Source organism: Grammomys surdaster, unplaced genomic scaffold, assembly GCF_004785775.1.
Source record: "Grammomys surdaster isolate TR1022 unplaced genomic scaffold, NIH_TR_1.0 131, whole genome shotgun sequence".
Lineage (NCBI taxonomy): Eukaryota > Metazoa > Chordata > Mammalia > Rodentia > Muridae > Grammomys > Grammomys surdaster.
In genome coordinates this window covers 4342213-4369490 of record NW_021604589.1, presented here as the reverse complement: position 1 = coordinate 4369490, position 27278 = coordinate 4342213, and the positions used below count along the sequence as shown (strand labels likewise).

Genomic DNA, 27278 nt, shown 5'->3' with positions numbered 1-27278 from the left:
ACAGTGTTCCTTCACGACAGCAGTGAAGGAAAACCATTACCACTCATTTTGAGGAACAGTTTGAGAGGAAGGCTGTGTAAGGTAACAAAGCCAGCAGTGGCAGGATGACAAGGCAGCAGCTTGTCTGAGGTGGGTATAGAAAACAGAACTCTCAGCTAAGTACCTGCTGCCTAGGCAGGCTCTGACTTGTCTGTGTCCGAGTCACATTCCTTTTTATCATTTAGGCATTAAAGTATATAAGAAAAAGGAGGAAGATCAAAGGTGAAATTTTCAGTTGTGCATTGTCTTGGGGACAACTGAATTCTGATTTGTGTCTTCAGCATCTAAGCACAAACTGCAATGCCAGTAATAAAATGAGAGCTTGGAACAAATCAACACCTGGGGCTGCTGAGAGGGATGTGGTTGTCTCAGAGCAGGGACTGGATGGAAGCGAAATGTGTTCCTAGGGAGAAACACGTCAATACAAAATCTTTTCACCAACCTTTGATGGATGTGCTAATCTTCTCAGGTCAACACAGACTCATGCTGGCAATGGACTGTAATAACTTATTTAAAAAGGAGCTGGCTTCTATAAATGGACTGTTCCATCAATGTTTAGATTTTCCTTCTCACAGATGTATTTGCTTATCAAATCGGCATTTACTATATGCAGTAACAGCTCAACTGTGCATTTTGACAACAAAAGAGACTGTAAAAGTGACCAGGTTTGGGAATTACTGTTTGCTATCAATTCTGTTTGACAACCAAGTTCTGGACAAAAAACGAGATAACAATAATGTCAGATGGGTGATTGTCACTGTTTTACAGCAGCAGTTGTAGATCAAACCCAGTCCATAGCCTGTTTTTTGTTTTAAACGAAGTTTTATTGAAACACAGTCACATTCATTTGTTTATTCAGTAACAATGGCTGTTTTTATGCTATGAAGACAGGGTCAGGCAGTTACGACACAGACAACATGGCCTGCCAAGCCCAGAGTATTTACTCTCAGGTCTTTTACAGAGCATATGGGCTGACACCTAGCTGAGTAACAAGTGCCACTTGTCTTACTGTTCACTTGCATTGTTTTCAGAGGGATCCAAAGATCTACAGTCTGAGAAAATATATGGACAGAAGCCCAGTGTGGGTGCTGCAAACCTATAAGCTAGCATCTGGGAGGTGGAAGCAGGGAGATTTAAGAATTTGTAGCTAGCATGTGCTGTATAAAAACTGGTCTAAAAAATGTAGCAACAAATGACATGTGGCTTAAGGCTTTTATGACATTGAGGACAGCGTGAAGAAGGAAATTAAAAATGCAAAACAATAGGCAGTATCTCTAGGCAATAATTTCAATGAACTGGACTGTTACAGAGGAAATCGAGAGCCAGTCCAATACATACAATTATCACTTTATGTCAAGTGAACATTCCTTGTGGTGGCAACAGTACTGTTGACAGAATTATAAGTGGCTGACAGACGGTATCCACCATATCGGTATACAGGCCTTTTTCTCTGAAAAAAATGTACAGGAGAGATAAAGAGGGAAAGGCTAGGAACTGTGAGGCATTGCCTAGGGTCCTGGTGCCCAGGACTCAGAACTTCAGGGGAATGACAGGCCAGTACTTCGGCTGCTTTCTGTCACAGTGCTTGTCAAAGCTCATCTGCATAGCAGCCTCCATGGCCAGGATCTTGGCAGCACTGTTCCCGTACAAGCGCCTCATCTCTGCTTGGCGCCGCTCCCAGGGCTTCTCAGATGGGGGCTCCACTGACCTGTGGTGGTTGAAGTACAGGCCGTGGTCCGCATTCACATAGTCATTCAGGCGCTCCGCGTCCAGCTGCTGCTGTCGCCCTAGGAATGGATATGATTAAGACCATAAAATATATACACAGGCAGGAAGAGGATCTGGGTGCTGACACTCCTGCTACCACACCTTACACGCTGCCTGTGATTCCTATGCTCCTTCTGTTGTACTTTCCAGTAGTAAACTTGGACCCTTTGGAGGCAGCTGAGGTGATCTACAGATCCCGAGGCAGGAAGCTCACTGCTTACTTTTTAGGGGCCACTACAGAAACTGCAAAATGCCTCCAAGAAACCCATTATTCCAATCCACCAATCCTCTACAGCCAACCTTGAAGATACAGGAGAAAAGTGAAAGCACTTGGCTTTCTCCCATCATCTGACTGGCCATGAATGGCAGGCAGTCCTTGTTTGCTTTCATGTACTGTTTCCCACATGGGAAGGAAAAGTTTCCTTCAATGTTCAGCGCTACAAGAAGCACATCTTTAAAAATTACATTTGTGGATGAGCATACACTGTGCTATGGCATGTGTATGGGGGTCAGAGTACAATGTTCTTCTACTATGTGAGTCCTGGGGAATCAAACACTGGTTATCAGGCTTGGCAGCAAGCGTATTTCGCCACCGAGCCAGTTCATCCGCTCCAGTTTCTTTGTCTTTTGCATTCATGTCTGGTGTGCTTGCATGTGTGTACACATATGAACATGGAGGTCAGAGGCTGATGTCAGTAGTCTTTCTCAATTACTATCCATCTATATACCTAGGTAGGCTCAGTCACTTGAATCCAGAGCTCAAAATGCAGCTAGTCTGGTTAGCTAGCTTGCTCCTGGGACCTTGTTTCTATTTCTCAAATGCTGGGATTGCAGGTTGACTGCCATGCACATCTGGTATTTCTGTGGATGCTGGGGGGGGGGTGTCTAAACTCTGGTCCTCACACTTATATGACAAGTGCTTTACTGGGAGCCATCTACTCAAGCCTCAAGTAGTTCTTACTAGCACAAATGTGGTGTGTCTGTGGCATGGCCGTTCTGTATCTGACTCACATTCTTCCTGTTATATAACAAAGCTGCTTTTCTTGGTGTGGGGCTTCACTGGTCAGGTCCCAGCCTAGCACAGGTGAAAGCTGCCAAGTCTACTAATTCAGTAAATCCCTGTAAAGGAAGCATTGACTCAATTTCTTTCTTCCTTCTCTCTTTTTGTTTAAACCACAGCAAGTCCCAATATTATAATTCTTCTTCCTATGTAAATAGAAACATAAGAATGTCAACAAAGCAATGCTGCAGAAAGTAGAAGGAAGTGAGCTCACACCAATTTTGTAAGCAACTCTGTCAAGAGGGAAATTGATGACTGCAAGCACACTATCTGTAGCCACTATTGTTACCCAGAGGAATGCCTCGAGATAAGGAGTCAAGATGGCTGGAGGGGAATAAAACAAAGGGATAAATCATTCTCTCCTTGTTGGGCCACTCTCTGCTAGTATCTGCAAGGGAAGATAGCAGTGAGCTAATCGAATGTGAAGGAAGACATTTATATAGCTATTCGCAGTCACCCTTGTAAATCCCATTTTTTTTAATGACTAACACCTTGGAGGTGTCAAGAAGGAGTTTTACAAACTTGGAACCATTATTAAAAATAGATATAGCTAGGCCTGATGGCACATGTCTTCAGTGCTAGTATTCAGGAGGCAGAAGCAGGTGGATAGCTGTGAGTTCAAAACCAGGCTGGTCTACGCCATGAGTCCAAGACTCATGCCAGAACTGCATATGGAGATCCTGTGAAGTGCATTCTACCATTGCAGAAGACCCAGATTTCATTCCCAGCATCCATGTTGGGTAGCTCACCATTACCTGTAACCCCAGTTCCAATGGGTCTGATGCCCTCTGGCCACTGAGAATACCCCTACACATTTGGCATTCACTCACACAGACAAAAAAAAATGGCTATGGCCACATACATGAAACCACTGTTGTCTTCCACTGTATTTTACTGTCATCTGTGGGAAAAATAGGTGGATAAACAAATGACGGGAAACAGCAGAGAAGGCGTGCACAAAACTCGCCCAATCCCAAATGAATTGCAGGTAACCAAGAATTTCCTTCAAAACTTTGGCCTTGCTGCCAAGTTGAAAATATCATCATTTCTGCTGGTAAGTCTTCAGAAGTGTGTACAGTCTACAGCCACCCTGAGCTCTGGTAGAGGAGTGTGGTAGTGAATGTGGCAGAGGAAATGGCCATTTCACCTCTGACCTCACTTCTATAGGGAGACAAAAATCAAAACTGGGTCAGAGAAAAACACTTGACAGTTCTTTGCTTCTCATTTCTAGAGATCCTTGTGTTTCTGATGGGAAGCTAGGGTAGACTCCCAGATGGGGAGCATTTTTTTTCCCCTGGGCTCATTTTTCTATCATTCCTTTACCTCTGTCCTGGAATTGCTTACCTCTGCTTCTGCTGGCAGAACTTTAAAGTAAGCTTAGATTTCCTGGTGAGACACACAGTCCTAACAAGCACTGGGTTCTACACTTAGCCCAGGCTGGCTATGTAGCTAAGGTGATCTTGAATTCCTTAATTTATGGTCTACATTTCTGAGGTGTGGGGTTATAGTAGAGCGCTGTCATGCCTGGTTTATACAGTGCTGAAGATGGAACTGCAGACTCTTCTCAGGCTAGGCAAGTACTTTATCAACTGACTTATAGCCTAGACTCAATCATTTAGGTCAAAATCAAATGTTCTCTGACCAACTGGCTGTGTACTAATGATTAGTTAGTGTCTGAAAATACTTTAGAATATACTGACTTAGGGAAGCAAGTATTGTATGATACAATTCCTGGGCTTGAAGGCCTCTACTCAGTCTGTTTATTATTTGTTCTTTAATTACTCCCACCCAAGTAAAGACTGGACCCTTAACCCTCAACACATTTTGTCAAGGTAAGGTGAGGGCTTAGCCAACTGGAAAGTGAATGGTCCAGCTGAAGTTGAGTAATATCAGCATTACAATGGAGACACACAACTGGATGGTTGCCTTGCATGGGTAACAGCCTGGCTCATTTTAAAACTGAAAACAGCTGCAGCACTCATTGTTACTGAGCACTTTTTTCTCACGTGGTTGTGATAGTAAGTCTTGATTGATAGCATGACTGATTGAGGGACACCTAGGAGATAGTAAAGCACACATCTTCATGTGTCTAGGAGTGTATTTCTAGATGATCAACCAAGGAAGGGAGATCTGTCAGGAATGTGGGTAGCACCATTCAAAGGCTAGGGCCCCGAGAATAACAGGGTTAGCGGGGAGAGGCCCATCAGCATAGGCAGGCTCTCTCTGCTTCCACCAGAAGGTACGGCCACCTGATGTTTTGAGTTTCCTCAGGCCCAAAGCCATGGCTCCATCCAATTCATCTTGGACTGTAACGTCTGAAACTCTTGAGCCAAAGGAAGTCTTTCCTTCCTAGTTGACAGGCATGTTGTCACTGCCATGGAAAATGTGATGAACATAAGGGAATTTACTCACTAACTACAAATTAAAACAATACTTAGGTTCCATCCCAGCTTCAGAATAGGGCTGAAGAGGTTGAGCAGCAAGTCCACACCACTGGTGCATCGAAATGAGACCTTACATGGAAAGAGGGTTTTTGCAGATAAAAGATAATCATGAGATTATACTCGATTAGGACAGAACCTCAATCTAATGAGAGCGACCTTATGTGAGACAGAAAAGGACACAGAGAAACAGGGAAAGTCATGTATAGACAGAGGCTGTGATTCTGTTATAAGTGAAGGGATGCTAGGAGATACCAAACGCTGCAGGAAGCAAGTCTTTAAGCAGTAGTTCTCAACTTGTGGGTCGTGAACCCTTTAGGGGTTGAATAATCCTTTCACAAGGGTCACCTAAGACCACCAGAAAACACATGTATTTAATTATGATTTATAATAGTAGTAAAATAACAGCTATGAAGTAGCAGTGAAAATAATTTTATGGTTGGGTACCACCACAGCATAAGGAACTGTATTAAAGGGTCACAGCAATAGGAAGGTTGACAACCACTGCTTTAAAGCCTTTGTAGGAAGGCAGCCAGCCCTGTGGACACCTTGATTTTGGATGTGAAAAAATAAACCTCCATTGTTTGGCTATGAAATTTGCTGTAATTTGCTACAGCAACCCCATAAAACAATATAAGGATTAATATGCATGTTGGATTAAAACAAACACACCCCACCTCTAATCAGTAATACATTTTAAATGAAAAACTTTACTGGACTCCATCTAAGTTTAGGGCACATGGTTTTGACATGCTTTTGCCTCAGTCTGTGCATCTATAAGAAACTACCAGGAGAACTAAGAGATGGCTCAGTGGTTAAGAGTTCAGACTGCTCTTGCAGAAGATCCAAGATTGGTCCCCAGTACCCCGGGCAGGAGACTTAACAACTGCCTTTAATTCCAGGTTCTAGGGAATCCAAAGCCTTTGGCCTGCATGGGTACTGTACTAACACTCATACTCCTCCCTCCCCCAGTTAAACATGATTTTAGGAAAGAGGCATTACTAATGTAGAATTATAATCCATAATGGGATAAAATAATCACAGGAGGCAAGTTGGACTTTAGGGACATTTTACACAGCAGAAAATTGCTCATTAAATAGTCTACGCATAATTACTCAAAGGCAGCACAATTTGAGAGACAAAGCGCTACAATAATGTGTGTTAAAGAATGGTATTGCCTCTCAGTTTTCTAGGATGAGCAGGGCTTTTGGATGAGACTCTCTAAGTCGCCACAGTTAATGGTGACAGCATAACCAAGGGACAGCATAAACTTGAGTAAATCAAGAATGCCTTTCTGTTGCATCAGCAACAGACTCAAAACGTAGGTGCTTGCTGAAGAGTCATTTGATTGGTCTCCTCACTCAGTGTCCCTCATTCCGAATCCAATGTAACCCTAAAGTGAGTGGACAATCACCATTTTAGCTTTGACAAGGAAAGTGCATTTACCCACTCCACTTTTCTGTGACCTTCAACATCCATTATCTTGATGGATGCTCTTTTGTTCTGAACATCGGTACTAGAGGAGATGAAGGCATACTTGGAATGGTCACAACCAATGTGCTTTCATACTTTAACCACATTATTTAAACCAAAATAGTTCAGGAAACACTGGACTATAAGCCTTGTTATATGCTCTAGGTTTTCTAGAGGACAGACTAGAGGTTTTCAGTGCATTGACTTAAAGGGTCAGTCACTATGGACATAACAATGAAAACCTTCTGAATGGGGCACACAAAACATAATGGAGCCCATGTTTGCCATGGGATGTACGAACACAAGTGGACTCTTTAGTAAAAATAATACAATAGTCTAAGCACCAAGTGAACTTACCTTTCCTCTCATTGGCACTCCTCCAAGTCCAAAGCATTCCATTTCTCCACAGTTACCTGGTAACAATTCTCCTTTACTGCTTTGGACACTGGCTCTACCCCTTGTTTGTATCAGTAACTGTGTATATACCACAGATACTCTTCTATACATCATTTAAACAGAATTCTGTTTTGATTTCATTTAAGAATATCACACTCTCTGAGAACACGTCCTTGCTTGGAGCCAACATCCACCCTTGAATCACATCTAATAAAGACCTTTGTGGCACAACACCAAGACCATAGGGGCAGTGTTTGTTCTGGAGGGCTCTTTCCTATGGGCCATGTTAACTTTCATTTATGTTCCTTCTAAGTATCACGTACTTTCAATTGATGGCTATTTATGACTAAAATGTATCCTTCTGAGTGCTAAACATTATTCCTAATAATTGAAACCACAGCTAACCTTTAAAATGTTACAACTGTCTATTTTCTAAAAAGTACTGTTATCACTAACATTTTGAGGAAGTGTGTTAACAGGAAATGATGACATATAACATAATGGAAAGCATAAGTGTTTCCAAGGCACCAAAGGAGATTTTTTTCTTTTTACTCTGCTGGGGATAGAACCAAGGACCATGTGCATGCCAGACAACCACCTTACCACCAAGCTACAGCCACCTCTTCAGTACTTGTCTATGTGCGTGAGTACCCGCAGAGGCCTGAAGTTGGTGTCTGGTGTCTCCTTTGATTGATCTCTACCTTAATTTTCTTTTTAAGTTGAGGCAGGGTCTCTCGCTGAAGCTGGAGCTACCTGAAAGCCAGCTTATCCTGGGGCTCAAATCTCTACCTCCCAAGTACTGGAATTACAGGTGGTTGCCATGCCTGGCCAGCTTTTGTGTTGGTGCCAGAAATCTGAACCCTGGTCTTCATGCTTGTGAGACAGGCACTTTATCCAGTGAACATCTTCCTAACACCATCCAGGTGCTTTCATTGTTTAAAGATGTTAATCATTGGGAAGAGAACTCAGACAAGAACATGCTTGCTGTCCAGGCTGATGAATTTTATTAAACAGCTCACTGATAATGATGGACTACCTAAATGACGTATTCTAGTTCACTGACTACTTCAGTATAAAATTCAGTATAAAAATTCAGGCGTGCCTTTTCTCGAAAGTAATATTTTACAAACTCTTGTGCTCTCTAACCCATGTTGTAACTCACAGCATTACAATTCCATGTGAACATGCTCCAACAACTTACCTCTTCATTTTCAGTATATGTCTAAATTAGATGAATTACTGCTTTGTATGAATTCTGAGAAAAGCTAATGTTTATTTCTGGGGACAACGGAAAGAAATGTCCTCCATGGAGCTAATGAGTTGGCTTGGTAGGTAAGGGCATTTGCTATCAAGCCTGATGACCAGAGTTCAATCCCCATGACCTGTATGGTGGAAGGAGAAAACCAACTCTGGCAAGTATGTGCTCTGACCTGCACACTCTCCCAGTGATAAATTAATAAACATAATAAAAAGAAATGTATTCCATGCAAAACAGAAACTACTGCTTTCATATAGTTTTTGGACATAATTTCGCAGTTATGTCTGTGTATCATTTGCATGCCTCATGCCTTTGAAGGTCAGAAGAGGGCACTGGATCTCTTGGAGCTGGAGTTCCAGGTGGTTGTGAGCTGCCATGTAAGTGCTGGGAATGGAACCTGGGTCCTCTGCAAAAGCAACAGTATTCTTAACCACTGAGCTATTTCTCTAGCCCCTGGATATACTTTATAATATGTACCAAAGAAATCAACAGTCTAATCAGAAGAAAATTAGAAAGCCAAAGAGAACCACACTGAAGTGGCTTAGAGAAGAATCACAAGCAGATACTAAAGGAAATGATACTTTACCCAAAGCCTGCTGCTCAGTTCCTGGGGATCAATAAGGGCTAACCAACTCTTTTTTTTTTTTTTTAATTTTTTTATTGGATGTTTTATTTACATTTCATATGTTGTCCCCTTACCCCATCCCCCACCCACCCAGGAACCCCCAATCCCCTCACACCTCCTCCTTCTTCTTTGTGGATGTAACCTCTATCTACCCCCCCACTCCCACCTCCCCACCCTCAAAACTCCCACCCCCTGGGGCGTCCAGCCTTCATGAGGTCAAGGATCTCATCTTCCACCTGTGCCCAGCAGGGCCCTCCACTCTTATATATTCAGCTAAGGTCCTGGATCCCTCCATAAGTGCTCCCAGGCTGGTGGTTTAGACCCTGGGAGCTGTGGTTGGTTGGTATTGTTGCTCTCCTCATGGGGCCACAAATCCTTTCAGCTCCTTCAGTCTTCACTCTAACTCCTCCATTGAGAACCCCATAATCACTTCAATGGCTAGTTGTGAGCATCTGCCTCTGAATATGTCAGACTCTTGAAGACCTCTGAGGAGACATCCGTATCAGGCTCTTATCAGCATGCACTTCCTGACTTCCACATCAGCATCTACCTTTGGTGACTGCACATGGGATGGATACTCAGGTGGAAAGGTCTTCAGACGGCCCCTCCTTCAGTTTTTGTCCCTCGCTTTGTCTCCATATTTGCTCCCTTGAGTATTTTGTTGCTCCTTCTAAGAAGGACCGAATCACCCCCACTTGGTCTTCATTCTTTATGGACTTCATGTGGCCTGTGAGTTGCATCTTGGGCATTTTAAGGTTCTGGGCTAATATCCAATAATCAGTGAGTGAATACCATGTGTGTTCTTTTGTGATTGGCTTACCTCACTCAGGATGATAATTTCTAGTTCCATCCATTTACCTAGGAACCTCTCAAATTCATTGTTTTTAATAGCTGAGTAATACTCCATTGTGTAAATATACCACATTTTTTGAATCCATTCCTCAGTTGAAGGACATCTGGGTTCTTTCCAGCTCCTGGCTATTATAAATAAGGCTGCTATGAACATAGTTGAGCATATGTCCTTATTATATGTTCGAGTACCTTCTGGGTATATGCCTAGGAGTGGTATAGCTGGATCCTCGGGTAATGCTATGTCCAATTTTCTGAGGAACCGCCACACTGATTTCCAAAGTGGTTGCACCATCTTGCAGTCCCACCAACAATGGAGGAGTGTTCCTCTTTCTCCACACCCTCGCCAGCATCTACTATCACCTGAGTTTTTAATCTTAGCCATTCTGACTGGTGTGAGATGGAATCTCAGGGTTGTTTTGATTTGCATTTCCCTGACGACTAAGGATGCCGAGCATTTCTTTAGGTGCTTCTCGGCCATTCGAGTTTCTTCTGTTGAAAATTCTTTGTTAAGCTCTATACCCCATTTTTTAATAGGGTAATTTGGTTGCCTGGAGTCTAATTTCTTGAGTTCTTTGTATATATTGGATATTAGCCCTCTATCAGATGAAGGATTGGTAAAGATCTTTTCCCAATTTGTTGGTTGTCGTTTTGTCCTATTGACAGTATCCTTTGCCTTACAGAAACTTTGCAATTTTATGAAGTCCCATTTGTCAATTCTCGATCTTAGAGCATATGACATTGGAGTTCTGTTCAGGAACTTTTCCCCTGTGCCCAAGTATTCGAGGCTTTTCCCCACCTTCTCTTCTATTAGTTTCAGTGTATCTGGTTTTATGTGGAGGTCCTTTATCCACTTAGATTTGAGCTTTGTACAAGGGGATAAGAATGGATCAATTTTCATTCTTCTACATGTTGTCCTCCAGTTGAACCAGCACCATTTGTTGAAAATGCTGTCCTTTTTCCACTGGACAGTTTTAGCTCCTTTGTCAAAGATCAAGTGACCATAGGAGTGTGGGTTCATTTCTGGGTCTTCAATTCTATTCCATTGATCTTCCTGCCTGTCTCTGTACCAATACCAGGTAGTTTTTATCACTATTGCTCTGTAGTACAGCTTGAGGTCAGGGATGGTGATTCCTCCCGAAGTTCTTTTATTGTTGAGAATAGTTTTCGCTATCCTAGGTTTTTTGTTATTCCATATGAATTTGAGAATTTCCTTTTCTAACTCTGTGAAGAATTGAGTTGGGATTTTAATGGGGATTGCATTGAATCTGTAGATTGCTTTTGGCAAGATGGCCATTTTTATTATATTAATCCTGCCAATCCATGAGCATGGGAGATCTTTCCATCTTCTGAGATCTTCTTCAATTTCTTTCTTCAGAGACTTGAAGTTCTTGTCATACAGGTCTTTCACTTGCTTGGTTAGATTCACACCAAGGTATTTTATATTATTTGCAACTATTGTGAAGGGTGTCATTTCCCTAATTTCTTTTTCAGTCTGTTTATCTTTCATGTAGAGGAAGGCTACTGATTTGTTTGAGTTGATTTTATAACCAGCCACTTTGCTGAAGTTGTTTATCAGGTTTAGGAGTTCTCTGGTTGAAGTTTGGGGGTCACTTAAGTATACTATCATATCATCTGCAAATAGCGATATTTTGACTTCTTCCTTTCCTATTTGTATCCCTTTGACTTCTTTTTGTTGTCTAATTGCTCTGGCTAAGACTTCCAGTACTATATTGAATAGGTAGGGGGAGAGTGGGCAGCCTTGTCTAGTCCCTGATCTTAGTGGGATTGCTTCAAGTTTCTCTCCATTTAGCTTGATGTTGGCTACTGGTTTGCTGTAAATTGCTTTTACTATGTTTAGGTAGGGGCCTTGAATTCCTGATCTTTCCAAGACTTTTATCATGAAGGGATGTTGAATTTTGTCAAATGCTTTCTCAGCATCTAGTGAGATAATCATATGGTTTTTTTCTTTAAGTTTGTTTATATAGTGGATTACATTGATGGATTTCCGAATATTGAACCATCCCTGCATTCCTGGGATAAAACCTACTTGATCATGATGGATGATTGTTTTGATGTGGTCTTGGATTCGGTTTGCTAGAATTTTATTGAGTATTTTTGCATCGATGTTCATAAGGGAGATTGGTCTGAAGTTCTCTTTCTTTGTTGGGTCCTTGTGGGGTTTGGGAATGAGTGTAATTGTAGCTTCATAGAACGAATTGGGTAGTGTTCCTTCTGTCTCTATTTTGTGGAATAGTTTGAAGAGAATTGGTATTAGGTCTTCCTTGAAGGTCTGATAGAATTCAGCACTAAAACCATCTGGTCCTGGGCTTTTTTTAGTGGGGAGACTTTTAATGACTGCTGCTATTTCCTGAGGGGTTATGGGACTATTTAGATGGTTTATCTGCTCCTGGTTTAATTTTGGTACCTGGTATCTGTCTAGGAAATTGTCCATTTCATCCAGGTTTTCCAGTTTTGTTGAGTATAGGCCTTTGTAGTAGGATCTGATGATTTTTTTAATTTCTTCCGTTTCTGTTGTTATGTCTCCCTTTTCAGTTCTGATTTTATTAATTTGGATACTCTCTCTGTGCCCTCTGGTTAATCTGGCTAACGGTTTATCTATTTTGTTGATTTTCTCAAAGAACCAACTCCTGGTTTTATTGATATTTTGTATTGTTCTTTCAGTTTCTATTTGGTTGATTTCAGCCCTGAGTTTGATTATTTCCTGCCTTCTACTCCTCCTGGGTGTATTTGCTTCTTTTTGTTCTAGGGCTTTTAGTTGTGCAGTCAACTTGTTAGTGTGTGCTCTTTCCAGTTTCTTTTTGTAGGCACTTAGAGCTATGAGTTTTCCTCTTAGCACTGCCTTCATGGAGTCCCACAAGTTTTGGTATGATGTGTCCTCATTTTCATTGAAATCTAAAAAGTCTTTAATTTCTTTCTTTATTTCTTCCTTGACCAAGTCATCATTGAGTAGAGAGTTGTTCAGTTTCCATGTGCACATGGGTTTTCCATTGGTTTTGTCATTATTAAAGACCAGTCTTATTCCATGGTGATCTGATAAGAGGCAAGGGATTATTTCAATCTTTTTGTATCTGTAGAGGCTTGTTTTGTGACCAATTATATGGTCTATTTTGGAGAAGGTACCATGAGGTGCTGAGAAAAAGGTATATTCTTTTGTTTTAGGATGAAATGTTCTATAGATGTCTGTTAAGTCCATTTGGTTCATAACTTCTGTTAATGTCAAAGTGTCTCGGTTTAGTTTCTGTTTCCATGATCTGTCCATTGCTGAGAGTGGGGTGTTGAAATCCCCCACTATTATTGTGTGAGGTGTAATGTGTGTTTTGAGCTTTAGTAAAGTTTCTTTTATGTATGTAGGTGCCCTTGCATTTGGGGCATAGATGTTCAGCATTGAGAGTTCACCTTGGTAGCTTTTTCCTTTGATGAGTATGAAGTGTCCTTCCTTATCTTTTTTGATTAATTTTGGATGGAAGTCGATTTTATTTGATATTAGAATGGCTACTCCAGCTTGTTTCTTGGGACCATTGGCTTGGAAAATTGTTTTCCACCCTTTTATTCTGAGGTAGTGTCTGTCTTTGTCACTGAGGTGTGTTTCTTGTATGCAGCAAAATTCTGGGTCTTGTTTGTGTATCCAGTCTGCTAGTCTGCGTCTTTTTATTGGGGAATTGAGACCATTGATGTTAAGAGATATTAAGGAAAAATGATTGTGGCTTCCTGTTATTTTTGTTATTAGAGGTAAAGTTATGTTTGTATAGTTATCTTCTTTTGGGGTTGTTGGAAGATTACTTCCTTGCTTTTTCTAGGTTGTAGTTTCCCTCCTTGTGTTGGCGTTTTCCATCAATTATCCTTTGAAGTGCTGGGTTTGTGGGAAGATATTGTGCAAATTTGGTTTTGTCATGGAATATCTTGGTTTCACCATCTATAGTGATTGAGAGTTTTGCTGGGTATAGTAATCTGGGCTGGCAATTGTGTTCTCTTAGTGTCTGTATGATGTCAGTCCAGGCTCTTCTGGCTTTTATAGTCTCTGGTGAGAAGTCTGGTGTAATTCTTATAGGTCTGCCTTTATATGTTACTTGACCTTTTTCCCTTACTGCTTTTAGTATTTTTTCTTTGTTTTGTGCATCTGATGTTTTGATTATTATGTGACGGGAGGTATTTCTTTTCTGGTCTAGTCTATTTGGTGTTCTGTAGGCTTCTTGTATGTTTATGGGCATCTTGTTCTTTAGGTTAGGGAAGTTTTCCTCAATAATTTTGTTGAAGATATTTACTGGCCCTTTAAGTTGGGAATCTTCATTCTCATCTATACCTATTATCCTTAGGTTTGGTCTTCTCATTGTGTCCTGGATTTCCTGGATGTTTTGAGTTAGGAGTTTTTTGCGTTTTTCATTTTCTTTGACAACTGTGTCAATATTTTCCACCGTATCTTCTGCATTTGAGATTCTCTCTTCTATCTCTTGTATTCGGTTGGTGATGCTTGCGTCTGTGACTCCTGATCTCTTTCTTAGGTTTTCTATCTCCATGGTTGTCTCCCTTTGAACTTTCTTTATTGTTTCTATTTCCAGTTTCAGATCCTGAATGTTTTTGTTTAATTCCTTCTTTGTGTTTTCTTGCATTTCTTTAAGGGATTTCTGTGATTCCTCTTTAAGGGCTTCTATCTGTTTACTTGTACTCTCCTGTATTTCTTTAAGGGAGTTACTTAATTCCTTCTTATAATCCTCTATCATCATCATGAGAAGTGATTTTAATTCTGAATCCTGCTTTTCAGGTGTGAAGGGGTGTTCAGGGCTTGCTATATTGGGAGAACTGGGCACTGATGATGCCAAGAAACTTTGGTTTCTGTTGCTTATGTTCTTGCGCTTGCCTTTCGCCATCTGGGTAACTCTAGTGGCACCTGCCCTCTCTGTGTAAGATTGGAATCTGTATTTCCAGTTATCTTGCTTATTGCAGAGCTCCTCGGAGTCCAGAGGTCTCTGTGGTCTTATGCCCCTAATCTCCCGGGTGGAAGAACTCCTGGGACTCAGGCCACCTCTTGGATCTGGTAATCCTTCTGTTCTGAATGCAGTGGCTCCTCGGCTGCTCTGAGTGCAGTGGGTTCTCGATGACTCAGGATTCAGTTTCAGCTGCTCTGAGTGCAGTGGCTCCTAGATGACTCAGGATTCAGTTTCTCCACAGGACAGGAGCAGACCAACTCTGTGTCAGCTGCTCTGAGTGCAGTGGCTCCAGCTGCTCTGAGTGCAGTGGGTCCCTGATGACTCAGAATTCAGTTTCAGCTGCTCTGAGTGTAGTGGCTTCTCGATGACTCAGGATTCAGTTTCTCCACAGGACAGGAGCAGACCTACTCTGTGTCTGCTCCAGTCCCAGGGACCAGGCAGGGGCCGAAGGGACGTGGAATTCCGGAGGGGCAGGGTTTGGGTAGCTGCTGTGCCCTAGATGTCCCTGGCTCCCAGATGTATTTCTGGGGCTTAGGGAGTGAGATGGAGTTCTTACCAGCTGCTCTGAGTGCTGTGGCTCCTGGATGACTCAGGATTCAGTTTCTCCACAGGACAGGAGCAGACCGACTCTGTGTCTGCTCCAGTCCAAGGGACCAGGCAGGGGCCGAAGGCAGGGCTAACCAACTCTTAAAGAGGGCATTTTAAAATGGAAATGAAACTTTCCTATGTTGGAGCTTCCATGTCTATTTATTTAAAAATTCTAGTTTAGAAGCTGGCTATAGTGGTATATATCTTTACCCCTAGTACTCAGGAAGCTGAGGCAGGAGGATCGTAAGTTTCAAGTCAATTTTGGTATATAGGAAGACTGTCTCAAAAACTCAATCAATTAACCAACCAAATGAAAATTCTACATAAAATACACAATGAGACCCTACTGAAAGGCATTTTGAGACAGAATACTGGTTATAATGTGGAAAGAAGTATTTGTAAATTTTCAAGGGCACTTAGAATAATAATAAATGGTCTGATGAACAGTGGCAATTTTAAATAGAAAAATTCCTGCTTTGGGACTTAGTTTGCAAAGCCCCAAAAGCTTTACTGCAAGTTCTGTTTGTGAAGCAAACAGGAAAGCTGTACCTGGGAGGGATTTTGTTCTTCTGTTTAAGTTCACACTGATTGCATACTGCAGGGAGCTAGCTCTATAGGACCAGCTCTGAGCTGTGTCCCAGGGAAGTGCTCAGAGTACAGCATTTGGGAAACCTCCCATGTCAGGGAGAAGCACAGCACAGAGCAAGCTGCATCGTAAAGCACAGTCTGCACGAGTTGAATCCTAATAGCAAGTGGGTGATTGTGTAATTAACCTCCTTAAGCTTTACTTTTCTCATCTGTAAAATGAGTTTCATGCCTTGAGGGCCTGCTATGTGGATTAGAGAAGGTACACACGCATGCGCACATACACATTCCAGCTGGTTGAATGTCTGATGCTCACAAAATGGTGGATGTATTATTAGGTACTTGAATGAACAGTTCTATATAAACCAACTCTGAGGACCAAATATAACTGTGGTACAACATCACCATAGTTTTTCTAGGCTTAGGACCAGATTTATATTATCAACTGCACCAAAATGAAAAGCTATAAAATAACTTGATATGTTAGAAAAGAAGAGATGTAAACATCAGGGCAGTGAAGGGAACACCAGGTAACAGGTCTGAACTTACGTCTCTCTTCTCTGTGCTTCTCAGTCTGTTCGAAGAACTGGCGGAGCTCCTCGGTGATTTCCATATTGCTCAGGTCGCACTCCACTTCATCATCTGAATCCGACTCCAGCTCTTCCTCTTCACACAGTGCTTCGTTTTCTCTTGTGGATGCCTGGGTTCTATTGCTGCTATGCAGAGGCTGCTCAGGGCTTTTGAGATGGGAAACACTGTAGGGAGACTCCTGCTCTGCCATGTGCTGACCTTGAGAGTTCCAAGGATGCCAAGCCTCATAAGCAAGAGAGTTCCAGGGAAGAACTCCATGAGGGAAGAACCATGGGGAAGTGAAATAGGAATCCCTGAGCTTTCTGTAGGCGTTCTGGTGGCTTCGCATCCAAAGCATTGCATGATGATAATGCTGCCAGTATCTTGCATATACTGGGTGACAATACCAAGATGGAGTAGCCCTCCATTTTGAAGCCTACAGAATGGGCATAAGACAGACATCAAATGGTTTGATCTCTAGAGAATCTTCAAATTTTTAACTAAATGGCTGAGTCCATTCCTCACTGTCTGAGACATATGTCTAATATCATACAAGATGGTGTTTTTACTTTTAGTTGTCTGATAGACAGGCTGAGCGTCCCTTATCTCAAATGCTAGGGCCAGAAGTGTTTCAGATTTCAATGGCTTTTGCAATGATAGTATACACTAAGAGAAATAGGTAATCTTACCATTGCTGTAATCTCTGATTGCAAAAGTCCAAATGGGAACTAAAAGACAAACACAAACATAGAACATTTCGTTATCATTGCTACAGGACAGACACAGACACAGTCTTCAAAATAGCCCTTAAGAGGCTGCTCCCTGTCTCAGCATCATGCCTGATCTTCATGCAACAAGAACGAACCTGTTACCTGGGTTGTGATCTTGTGGTAAGGAGAAGAGCAATCTCCCTTAGTTATGATTGAGTTAAAGAACCCTGCCTGGTTTTGTATTTCACTACTTATTTACTGAAAGGAAAGTCTATGAAAATAAAGAAAACCACATAATTTAGTAGTAGCTGTATACACAATAATGTATCTTAGAGCAAGGGCTCCAAGCTTACAATATTACTTTACTAGTTTTTCCTTCCTTCTGTCTTTTTTTTTTTTTTTGAGACAGAGTTTCTGTGTAACAACTCTGGCTGTCTTGAACTCTCTATGTAAACCAGACTGGCCTTGAATTCAGTGATCTGCCTGCCTCTGCCTCCCAAGTGCTGGGATTAAAGGTGTGTGCCACCACCACCAGCCTACTTTACTGGTTGTAAGCATAGGCTAATGTCTATTTAAAGTAACCTTGACTATATTGATTGCTACCAGATTTATCTTAAAGAAAACCATTCATAATGAAATGTAACAAGCTTTCAGATAGGGCATTGCTAAGAGGGTTGACATGACACTCTCCAAACTTCTCTTAAACACAGTCTGTACCTGCTAAATTTAGGGCTGTGCACACACACACACAGTGGATAGAAACCTGGAGGAGAAAGTTATTAAACGCAGTGAGTGTGTAACTTGAATCGATCCACTTTTCAACTGTAGTTTAAAGGTTTAAAACAGGGCCCATTTCCTGGAAACTCAGCTAACAGCTAATGTTCTTTATAAGCTACGGAGGAAATAGAAAATAGTCAGTAATTGGGTGTGTTACCATCCAACAAAATAAAATGCAAATGCAATTATAGTAGAAATCAGTGCATGCTTAAGTGCTAAACTATAAGGCGAAGCCCATAAGTAGCTAATTCACTAAAGCTAGGTTTTATTTCTCTCACAGAAACCTGAAGAGCTTTCAGTGACTGCAGCACACAATGACATTAAAGTGAACTCCATGTGTTTCTTAATCAAATTTGTTTTCTAGATTAACAAACAGTGTCAGAATTAAATGAGAAAAGTCCAAGAGTCATTGTGTGTCTCCTGGAAATTAAGAGCTTTGCATCCTAGCTGGGTGTGGTAGTACATGCCTATGATCCCAGTACTCAGGAGTCTGAAGCAGAAATGAAAGTTTGGGGCCAGCATGGGCTACCGCACCAAGTTCCAGACCAGCCTCAGCGATATTCTGAGACCATGTCTTTAAAAAAAAAAAAAAGACAACCAAAGTGCTTGGAATACAGATGTTATTCTATGCCTTGCAAATTACACAAGTGGATCAAGTCTGATGGACTCAAATTTAATAAAACCAGCTGTGAATGAACATTTATTATAGGCCAAATCCTATTTTGACTTATAATTGGGAAGATCCAATCTGGCCTTAAAGGTGCTAGCAGATTCTGGAAATCTGTGAGACAGCAGAGGCTCTTCAACATGAGAGAGCAACCTGAGAAAGGCAGTAACCCCTGAAGAGGTCAAGGGTAATTAGTAACATTTGCCCAGCAGCTCAAATGGCAACAGCTGTGATTAAAAGGCTTCAAAGGAGTTCTACTTTGCACAAAGGTTGTTCAGGCTTAGGAGCTGTGTTCAACAAATAATTAGGTAGCAGGTCTGCAGTGATACTATGTAATAGTGCTCACTCAAAATATTTCTGTAAGCTAGAAGCCAGGAAAATCATCCTGGCTCACTAAAGGAAGTGGATTTCAACTTCCCAAACACAAGAGGTTCACCTTGAACCTGGTGTGTCTCACCATCAAGAAGGTAGTAACAGAGGGTAACTAATCAAATTCCTATGAGCCATGCTGAGGAGAGAGCAGAGGTCCTCATACAAGGTAAGCAAGCACTCTTCAGAGTTACAGACCACCACTCCCCCCAGCTACCAGACATTTTGAAGACCCAGGCTATAAAGGAAAAAATGCAATTTATGTCAATGGCAGACTACAGGAACTTTGCTAGCAATTCCGTTTGCGTTTGCTTTGAATACCAAGTAGAAGAGGAATTCAATTAGTTTTGGCTGCTGGAGTACTTATAATCAAATCGGTGCCAGCCTTCAGCAAGTACAGGATCACTGGGGCTGGATATAAGAAATGCTCATTGCATCCCTGGCTTTATGTTTTTTCTTCTTGACTTCCCAAACCAATCTGTCATATTCTTTTAAATGTTAGGATCCTCTAAGATCCTACAGATCTTCAAATTAATAATTTTGAAGCGTTAAGATTTGAATTTACAAAGAAATCTCTCAAACTCAAATAAGACAAAGCCCAGAGCAACAGTCAAAAAGGAAAAGCAATTTGCACCGAGCTTTGTAATTCTTAGTTCAGAATTTCTAGTTATCAGTTTTCATATTTTATGCTAGAATTTTTCTGCAAAGGTCCAGATAGGAAATATTTTAGGATTGTGGGCCACATGCACTGATCTTTTTTTTTATATATAATGTTAATGTTCAAATTTTCTTTAAAAAGACACAACAAAACAATACCTTTAAAACATACAAACTCAATTCCTACCTTCCTGTTTTAAGTTAATATGACAATACCTTGTATGTCCTATCCTTAGTATACTAAGCATCCCAAATGATCTTCACTTTCTACTCAGAACTCAGTGGAGGAATCATGTAATTCTCCTATCTTTCACAAATCATCAGGCTCTATGTAAAACTAGCGGAAACAACAACAACAAAAAGAAATAAATTATGATCAACTCTAATCTTGGTAAATGATCCCTAATAGTTGGAGCAAAGGAGGAAAAAAGTTTCCATTAATAAGTAAGGAAAGCCAGGCGGTGGTGGCGCACGCATTTAATCTCAGCACTTGGGAGGCAGAGGCAGGCGGATTTCTGAGTTCAAGACCAGCCTGGTCTACAAAGTGAGTTCCAGGACAGCCAGAGCTACACAGAGAAACTGTCGAAAAACAAAATAATAATAATAACAATAATAATAAGTAAGGAAATTGGAACATTTATTAAAGCTCTTCTTAGACATATAAAGACTTAATTAGAAGCCCCAACAAGTGCTGGAGAGACGGACGGCTCAGGGATTAGGAGCACTGATTGCTCTTGTAGAGGACAGGTTCAGTTCCCAGCACCCATACAGTAGCTCACAACCTTCTGTGACTCCAGCTCCAGGAGACCTGATGCATCTTTGGCTTCCTTTGGCATTATATGAATGTAGTACACTTACATACATGCAAGCACAACACTCATACACATAAAAAAATCTTTTTAAAAAAGGCAATAACAAAAAGACCTGTAAAATAGTCTCAATCTAAAGCATGAGGAGGGCCATGATTTCTGGTACAGACTGCTAACTTGTCATTAGTAGACAGGACCATGAGGAAGCAGGCATGGCAGTTTTCAGTTGATATACCTGGAAAGAGTACAGTCTTCCTTGCAAAGGGAATCTGCTCCTAAAAACCCCTCCTCTCAAAATGCATCTGGTTACATTCTTAAGCTGGTTAAGGATTTAACACGAACACTTAGCATCCCTAATAAAGCTAACACTGCAATACTCCCAGGCATTACAGCAGCACTTTCATCTCAAGAAAAACAAGCATATGGGGGCAGCAGGTTCCATTTTATGTTTCACTCCCCCAACCCAAAAGTCTCTTTCTCCTTTCTGGAACAAGCCTTCATGGACTGAACAAGTTTTCTTCTGAAAGGCTGGTGGAACTGAGAGAAAAGCGATTGGCAATGTCAGGGATGGCCGGATCCACAGCTCTGCAAACTGGGCAGCCCTCCACAGTGAACACAATGGCATCATGGTCACCTCCCAGCTGAGCTCTGGGGAATACAGAGACCATTCATTGTCTGTCCTCAACCACCAAAGGAGGGAGGAAAAAACCCACAATGGCATTGAGGTCATTCACTAACCACCGCTGAGGCCTACAGACAAAACAGAGCCTCCCAGTCTTGAATGATATATTTTCCCATACGGCCTTTCTAAGGCAAAAAAGAAAAAGGGGGAAAAAAGCACATTTGTTCTGCAGTGGTGCTGCTTGCTGTGAAAGGCATATTTTTAAATGCACAACTATACACGAAGAACAACAGTTGGGAGTTTTGTCATTTTTTCCCCAGATAAAATATGACTTATTTTCACTAAATTACTAAAAATTTCACCTATTATAATGCTCTGTTGAAAGGCAGTGGTATTATATGTATTCTTTTCATTGCATATTTGTATACCATTTCTTTTTCCTTGAATATTTATAATCTTATAATTATAGGAAGTAGGACATGTCATGGCAACCAGAAAGTAAAATGAAACCACAAGTCCTCTTCAGAACTATAATGCATATTCTATAACACCAATTTCTTTTCTGCTTTATCTTCCTTTGTACAATTTTGAAAATTAAATACATAAAGTTCATTTGCTTTTACTTTGGCAAAGGAAGATATTCAAAATCAATTATTAGTCTTTGTGTCTACAGCCTAGAGGGTCAACTTTTTTTTTCTGTTGAGGTTCCCATCAATTTGGCTTTGAGCCACACTGACAGTTTGGGGATGCAATTAAGACCATCAGAACACACTGCCTGCTACAAAGGAATATGCTGGGGACTAAAATGAAGTAAATGAAGGTGCCTTGAGTTACAGAAGTTCACGTGTAATTGTAACATGCGATGCCAGCCCATTAGAGATGCCTTTCAATTGTATAAATACCAGTAGTTAGCTCAATGGGGAAAATGATCAAATGAGGATTTCTGACAGTCTTGTTTCCTGTCTTCCTTCTCTTGCTGTCCCCATGCCACCCTAGCTAGTTGTTGTAGTTGGTTGAGCATACCAGGCTTGACACTCTCATGGATTTTTTTTTTCCCTATGGCTTTGTATGGTCCCTACTTAGTCATTTAGACATTAAAGATGCCTGAGCCCAAATGGCCTACTTCTACCACGGGAGAAGCCCAAGCTCTACTTTTAAAATAAGAACATTGGTTTATTGTCTGCATGTGTCAGGTTTGGTGACAAGTGCCTTTACCCACTGGGCTACCTTGCCAGCTCCCCAAACTCCACGTTCAGCTGGACGTAGGGCCTGCTTACAAGCGTACAGCAGCTGACTGTGTTTCCATCAGTAACAGCCACCTTTGAAGCTGAAGATGGAGGGAGACAAGTAAGTAGTATTGAATTCCTTTTTACTTTCTCAAGCCCAGGCTCCAGTTTACGTTTGCCTGGGTCTTGCAGTAAGTGTTGTTCCAAGGCAGGCATGGAGTGGGGTGGAGAGGAGATCAACAGGGTATAGTTAACAACTGTTGCCATCCCCACCCCCCATACAAATCACATTCCACCCACAGAAAGGCACTGTTTAATTGATCAGCAAGGGTGATAAAGATTTGTGAATGGTTTACTTTACAATTCCACTGAATCCTTTATGTGGCTAGTGTCAATCAGAAATGAACTAGGATCCCAAGAAACAGTGAGACACTCTGACTCAGAGACACCACAGGTAACGGGAGAACTGAAAAACCAGGACAACGGAAAACGACAATGATAATCCAGTTCAAAAGAAACAGATGGCACCTGTCTCATTTCAGGCATGTATTTCATGTAATGTATCCTAGTGTGATCATAAAAGAGTAAGGGCCAAACAGAGCACACACTTGACATTATTGGCACAGCAGCAAAATTCTCGAGTAGTCTGGGCAGTTAAGGGCACTTTTATCTTTCCAGACACTTATTTTAAATTACTTTCTATAAACATATTTCTAATAATTCCATACTAATTTTTCTGCATACTGTCCTTGCTCTGGGCACTTATTTGGAGGGTATAGAGCCTATAATTTATTCCTTTTAGAGGGTCCATTTTTCTTACACCAGAGAAAATAGCAGGTATATTCTCCTGCCTTTGGAGGCTACTGGAGTTGTTGAGATTGTCTATTGTATCCTGATAATACTCTTCCCTATGCATGGTCCCCCAAGTTATTAAGGAGCAGTAACTAAAAAAAAAAAATCAATAAGATGTTCCAAATGTCTAAATATATTAATATATTTTCAACTCATCTGGCCTTAAAAGTTACAGTCTGCATTCACTTGTCCAAGTGCTTTATGGGTGGATTTCCCAACATAAAGAAGTAATTCTGAGAGTTCTATAGTATGCTTGGGAACCCTTATCTATCCTCCAGCCATGTTTAATTTCCTGCCATCCTTCCTATCTTAACTTCTCCTTAAACGCTGGACTTTAAGAAACATAAGATAAGCCTCTGCCAGCTCTAAAACAGTTTTAGGATGAAAACGTCTCTCTGCAACTTCGGTTTATTATTTTTTTCCCAGCCCAGCAGTTAACAGAAGAATCATACTCTTTACCGAGAACTTGCAGTTGTTAGATTTACCCAAAGCATATGTACATGGTTTCTCTTTACACTGCCATCCCAAAGGGACTGTTAGCTTGACAAATTATGCTAGCATAAACTGTACTTTCAAATAGTATCACAGTCTCACAATTCATAGAGGCTTTGTGTTATTAACTTTTAGTCTGAAGATTTTGAGTAATGTTCTGGCTTTTAGTAAAAACAACAACAACAACAACAACAACAACAAACAAAACAAAAAACAACAAAACCCCAAAACAAACAAACCCAAACAAATAAAAACCCCAACAAAAGTTGAGTCCAGAGCCTAATCTGTGCAAGGAATTTGTAACAAACATTTCAGAAAAAAAGGGAAAAATGGTTCTGAACTCTGGCTATGCACAGCAACTATCAAATGTTCTCAAGATAATAATCCACTAAGACTTCTGACCTACGGAACTCAAAAATTGCAAGGGGGAAAAAAGAAAACTCGTGTTTTTGTTGTCGTTTGTTTTGTTTTTGTAAATGAGCCAGTATCTTAGACATCTCTGCAAGAACGTGTCCTGATAGACCTAACGAAACCCTGGGATCCACAGCACATTTGAATTACATTGTGAGCTTAAAAAAAATACAACAACAACAAAAACTCAAACCTTCTCATGCTTGAGCCTCACTTCTCAAGACCTGAACTGAAATAGTCTGAAGTGGAGGCCTGGAAACAAAATTCTCAGCAGGCATCCAAGGATTAGGAAGCACACAGGGGTTGAGAGCATAAATTAGAACTAGTTTTAACAGTCTGTTAGGGTTTGGGACTCTCATGGGTCTCTGCAACCACCTCGTGCTGCCACAGCGTGAGCGCCAAGACAGTACTCCGTGCTTCTGAGACAATCAGGCCCAGGGCCGCCACGCTACTCCCTTACTCCCCCAAAGCAACCCATCAGCCCCGAAGTCACCTCGCGGGCACGTAGCTTGAAGATCTCGGGCGGTGGGCAACAACGGACCTAGTTCTTGTGGTGGGGAGGAGGATGGGGCGGGAGCGGGGGAGTGACGCAAGAAGATCGGGAGGGAGGTGTTGCCTGGGCAACAAGGAGAGCGCTTCCGGTACGGGCTAGGAAAAACGGAAGTCCCGCCTCAGGCGTGACGTAGCGTCGTGTCAGTGGCTACACAGTGCCGAGGGCGGCAAGGGAAGGGAATTCATTTGTTTGAGCTGTCCCAGCCAAGAGCTAAGTGCCTATTGGGCACCGGGGACCCAGAGCTGAATCGGAACCCTCAGCTTTTGGGGGTTTCCGTTTGTTTGTTTGTTTTCCCTTGGCTTTCACGTTCTTCCCACTTTCTTAACTAAACTGGAGGGTGAGAAATTGTTTTGAAAATATAGATTCACTCAGATCTGTGTATTTAACTGTATCAGCCTGGCTTTTATGAATCTTAATTTGTACCTAGCATGATAACTGCTTCAGACTGGAAAAAAACAAAAGTACCCTTGGTATTTCTGTCATTATAATCGTCAGCAGTACATGCCCTTCTAGAGTTGCAGAAGAATCCTTAACCAAATATGAACTACTAGTAGGCCAAGTGGGCTTATTTGGCAACATGTGCCATATTTGGCGGGAATGTATTCCTAGGAAAACCGTATTTGAACCAGATGCTTATTGTATGGTTATTCCAAACAGTGAAAATCGGAAACAATTTAAACGCCAAACGAAAGGATAAGATAATTAGGCAAAGTCACTAATGTGATATTATCTTGTTATTCCCGTAATATGGGCGAATCAAAGTAGTATAAAAGAATATTTAACAAACATATACTGGATGTCTACTGTATGCTAAGTATCTGCAGTATCTTGTAACCTCTAGGCACACGTGGCTTTGAGATACTTAAATGTGAGTTTTGATGTGCTTAACTAAATTCCACAGTACATTTTAAAGAGTTAATATTGAAAAATATAAAATGTCTAGTTATTGTTGACACAGACTCACTTTTGGCTGGGTTGAAGCTCATCACCTTGCCCTGGCTGGTTTGAATTCACAGAGATCCATTCACCTGCCTCTCGACTGTTGGGATTACAGATACTTGTATCAACAAGTCTGGCTTAACTATCTCAAATTTTAAGGAATCCTCTACCTGGCAATGGTATAGCTCAATTGATAGAATGTTTGCCTAGCATGCATGATGCACTGGATTATACCTTTAGCACATCTCAAAACTGGGCATGGTGGCACATCTGTAATCCTAGAATTCTGGGGATAGAAGCAAGGTTGTCTGTGGCTGTATAGTGAATCTGAGGTCAACCTGGGATGCATGGAGCTCTGTTTCAGTAAAAATATCCTTGCCTTAGAGAAGAGAATTTACCTTAAATAAAGAGTACAATTAATTCCATGTATGTATTTTTACTTTATTAATCTCTCCAGAAAACATGAAAGTATATATGTGGTATAAATTATAATTCTAATGGAGGGTAGTATTTTATTTAGTGAATATACATTGGTAAACAAGGCAGTTTTCTTAACTTCATAAAATCGACAATTGGTTGGGTAGAGATCATAGATAATAAATTAAAGTGCAATTATGTTTTCCGTTTGTTTGTTTAGAAAGAGTCTCATGTAGCCTGGGTTAGAATTCCTATTTCCCAGGTGGAAGAATGTTCATTATCATACATGACATATTGTAGTAAATTTATGATAAGTATATTGCAAAAAGGAACACACACACACACACACATACACACACACACACACACACACACACACACACAGAGAGAGAGAGAGAGAGAGAGAGAGAGAGAGAGAGAGAGAGAGAGAGAGAGAGAAGCAGTTTGGTTTAGGCAAGAAATGAGAAAGGGCTGTGTGTGTTGGTAGGACTGTGACTATCTTCTGGGAAGCAGGCAAGTCATTTGGAGCCTGAGGGAAGAGAGAAGGAAAGAAAAGAGTGTGACATGAGAAAGAGGCGAGACATTTGTAGGAAAGGCAGAACACTGTGGGCTTACAGTAATGTATTTGAAATGGAGCAGTTCCAGAAATACTGAGTGTCTACACACATATACACACAGAGTATATGTGTATATACTATATTGCTAGCTAGAATATTACTATTGCTTTGGCCCCTGTTGTGGAGATCCAGATGAGTCATTCAGAGTGGTGGTTTCTTTCTCTCAGTGTGAATGTGAGGAGCCCAGTGTAATATGGCAGCTCCATGGGATGAGAAACTCACCCTCTACCCATCTTGCCTTCCTGACACCTGCAAGTTGACTTATCATGCCCCCGCCCAGCCCCAGCATTCAGTGGGAGGATAAAAGGGAAACCTCTTTTTGTGCCTCTTCCTCTCAGATAGAGTTTCAAAGCATTAATCATATTTGAGGCTAAATTATTCTATGTTCTGAGGGCTGCCCTGCTAAGATAAGATATCTGGAAGCATATTTGTCCTCTACCTACTATGTGCTAGTAGCATCCCTCAAAAAATGTGAGACCAAAGGAAAAGTCCAGGCATATTGCTAAATGTTCCCTGGGAGCAAAGCCACCCTCGCTTGAGAATTATTGTCTTAGGACTTG

The 27278-nt window shown here is 41.2% G+C and overlaps 1 protein-coding gene across 2 annotated transcripts; it reads right to left on the bottom strand.

Annotated features, from left to right (window-relative positions):
• Positions 1–841: 841 nt before the first annotated feature.
• Gemin8 (gem nuclear organelle associated protein 8) lies at positions 842–24766 on the bottom strand. Of its 2 annotated transcripts, XM_028761837.1 has the most exons (4): positions 24686–24766; positions 17290–17328; positions 16580–17036; positions 842–1826 (listed from the first exon to the last, which is right to left on the bottom strand). In XM_028761837.1, exons 2-4 carry the CDS (start codon positions 17290–17292, stop codon positions 1570–1572), a joined length of 717 nt encoding a protein of 238 aa, XP_028617670.1. In that variant the 5' UTR covers positions 17293–17328; positions 24686–24766; the 3' UTR covers positions 842–1569. The 2 variants fall into 2 exon arrangements, with proteins under 2 accessions (XP_028617670.1, XP_028617674.1); XM_028761841.1 differs by lacking the exon at positions 24686–24766 and having other exon boundaries at positions 17290–17670.
• Between the last annotated feature and the right edge of the window lie 2512 nt (positions 24767–27278).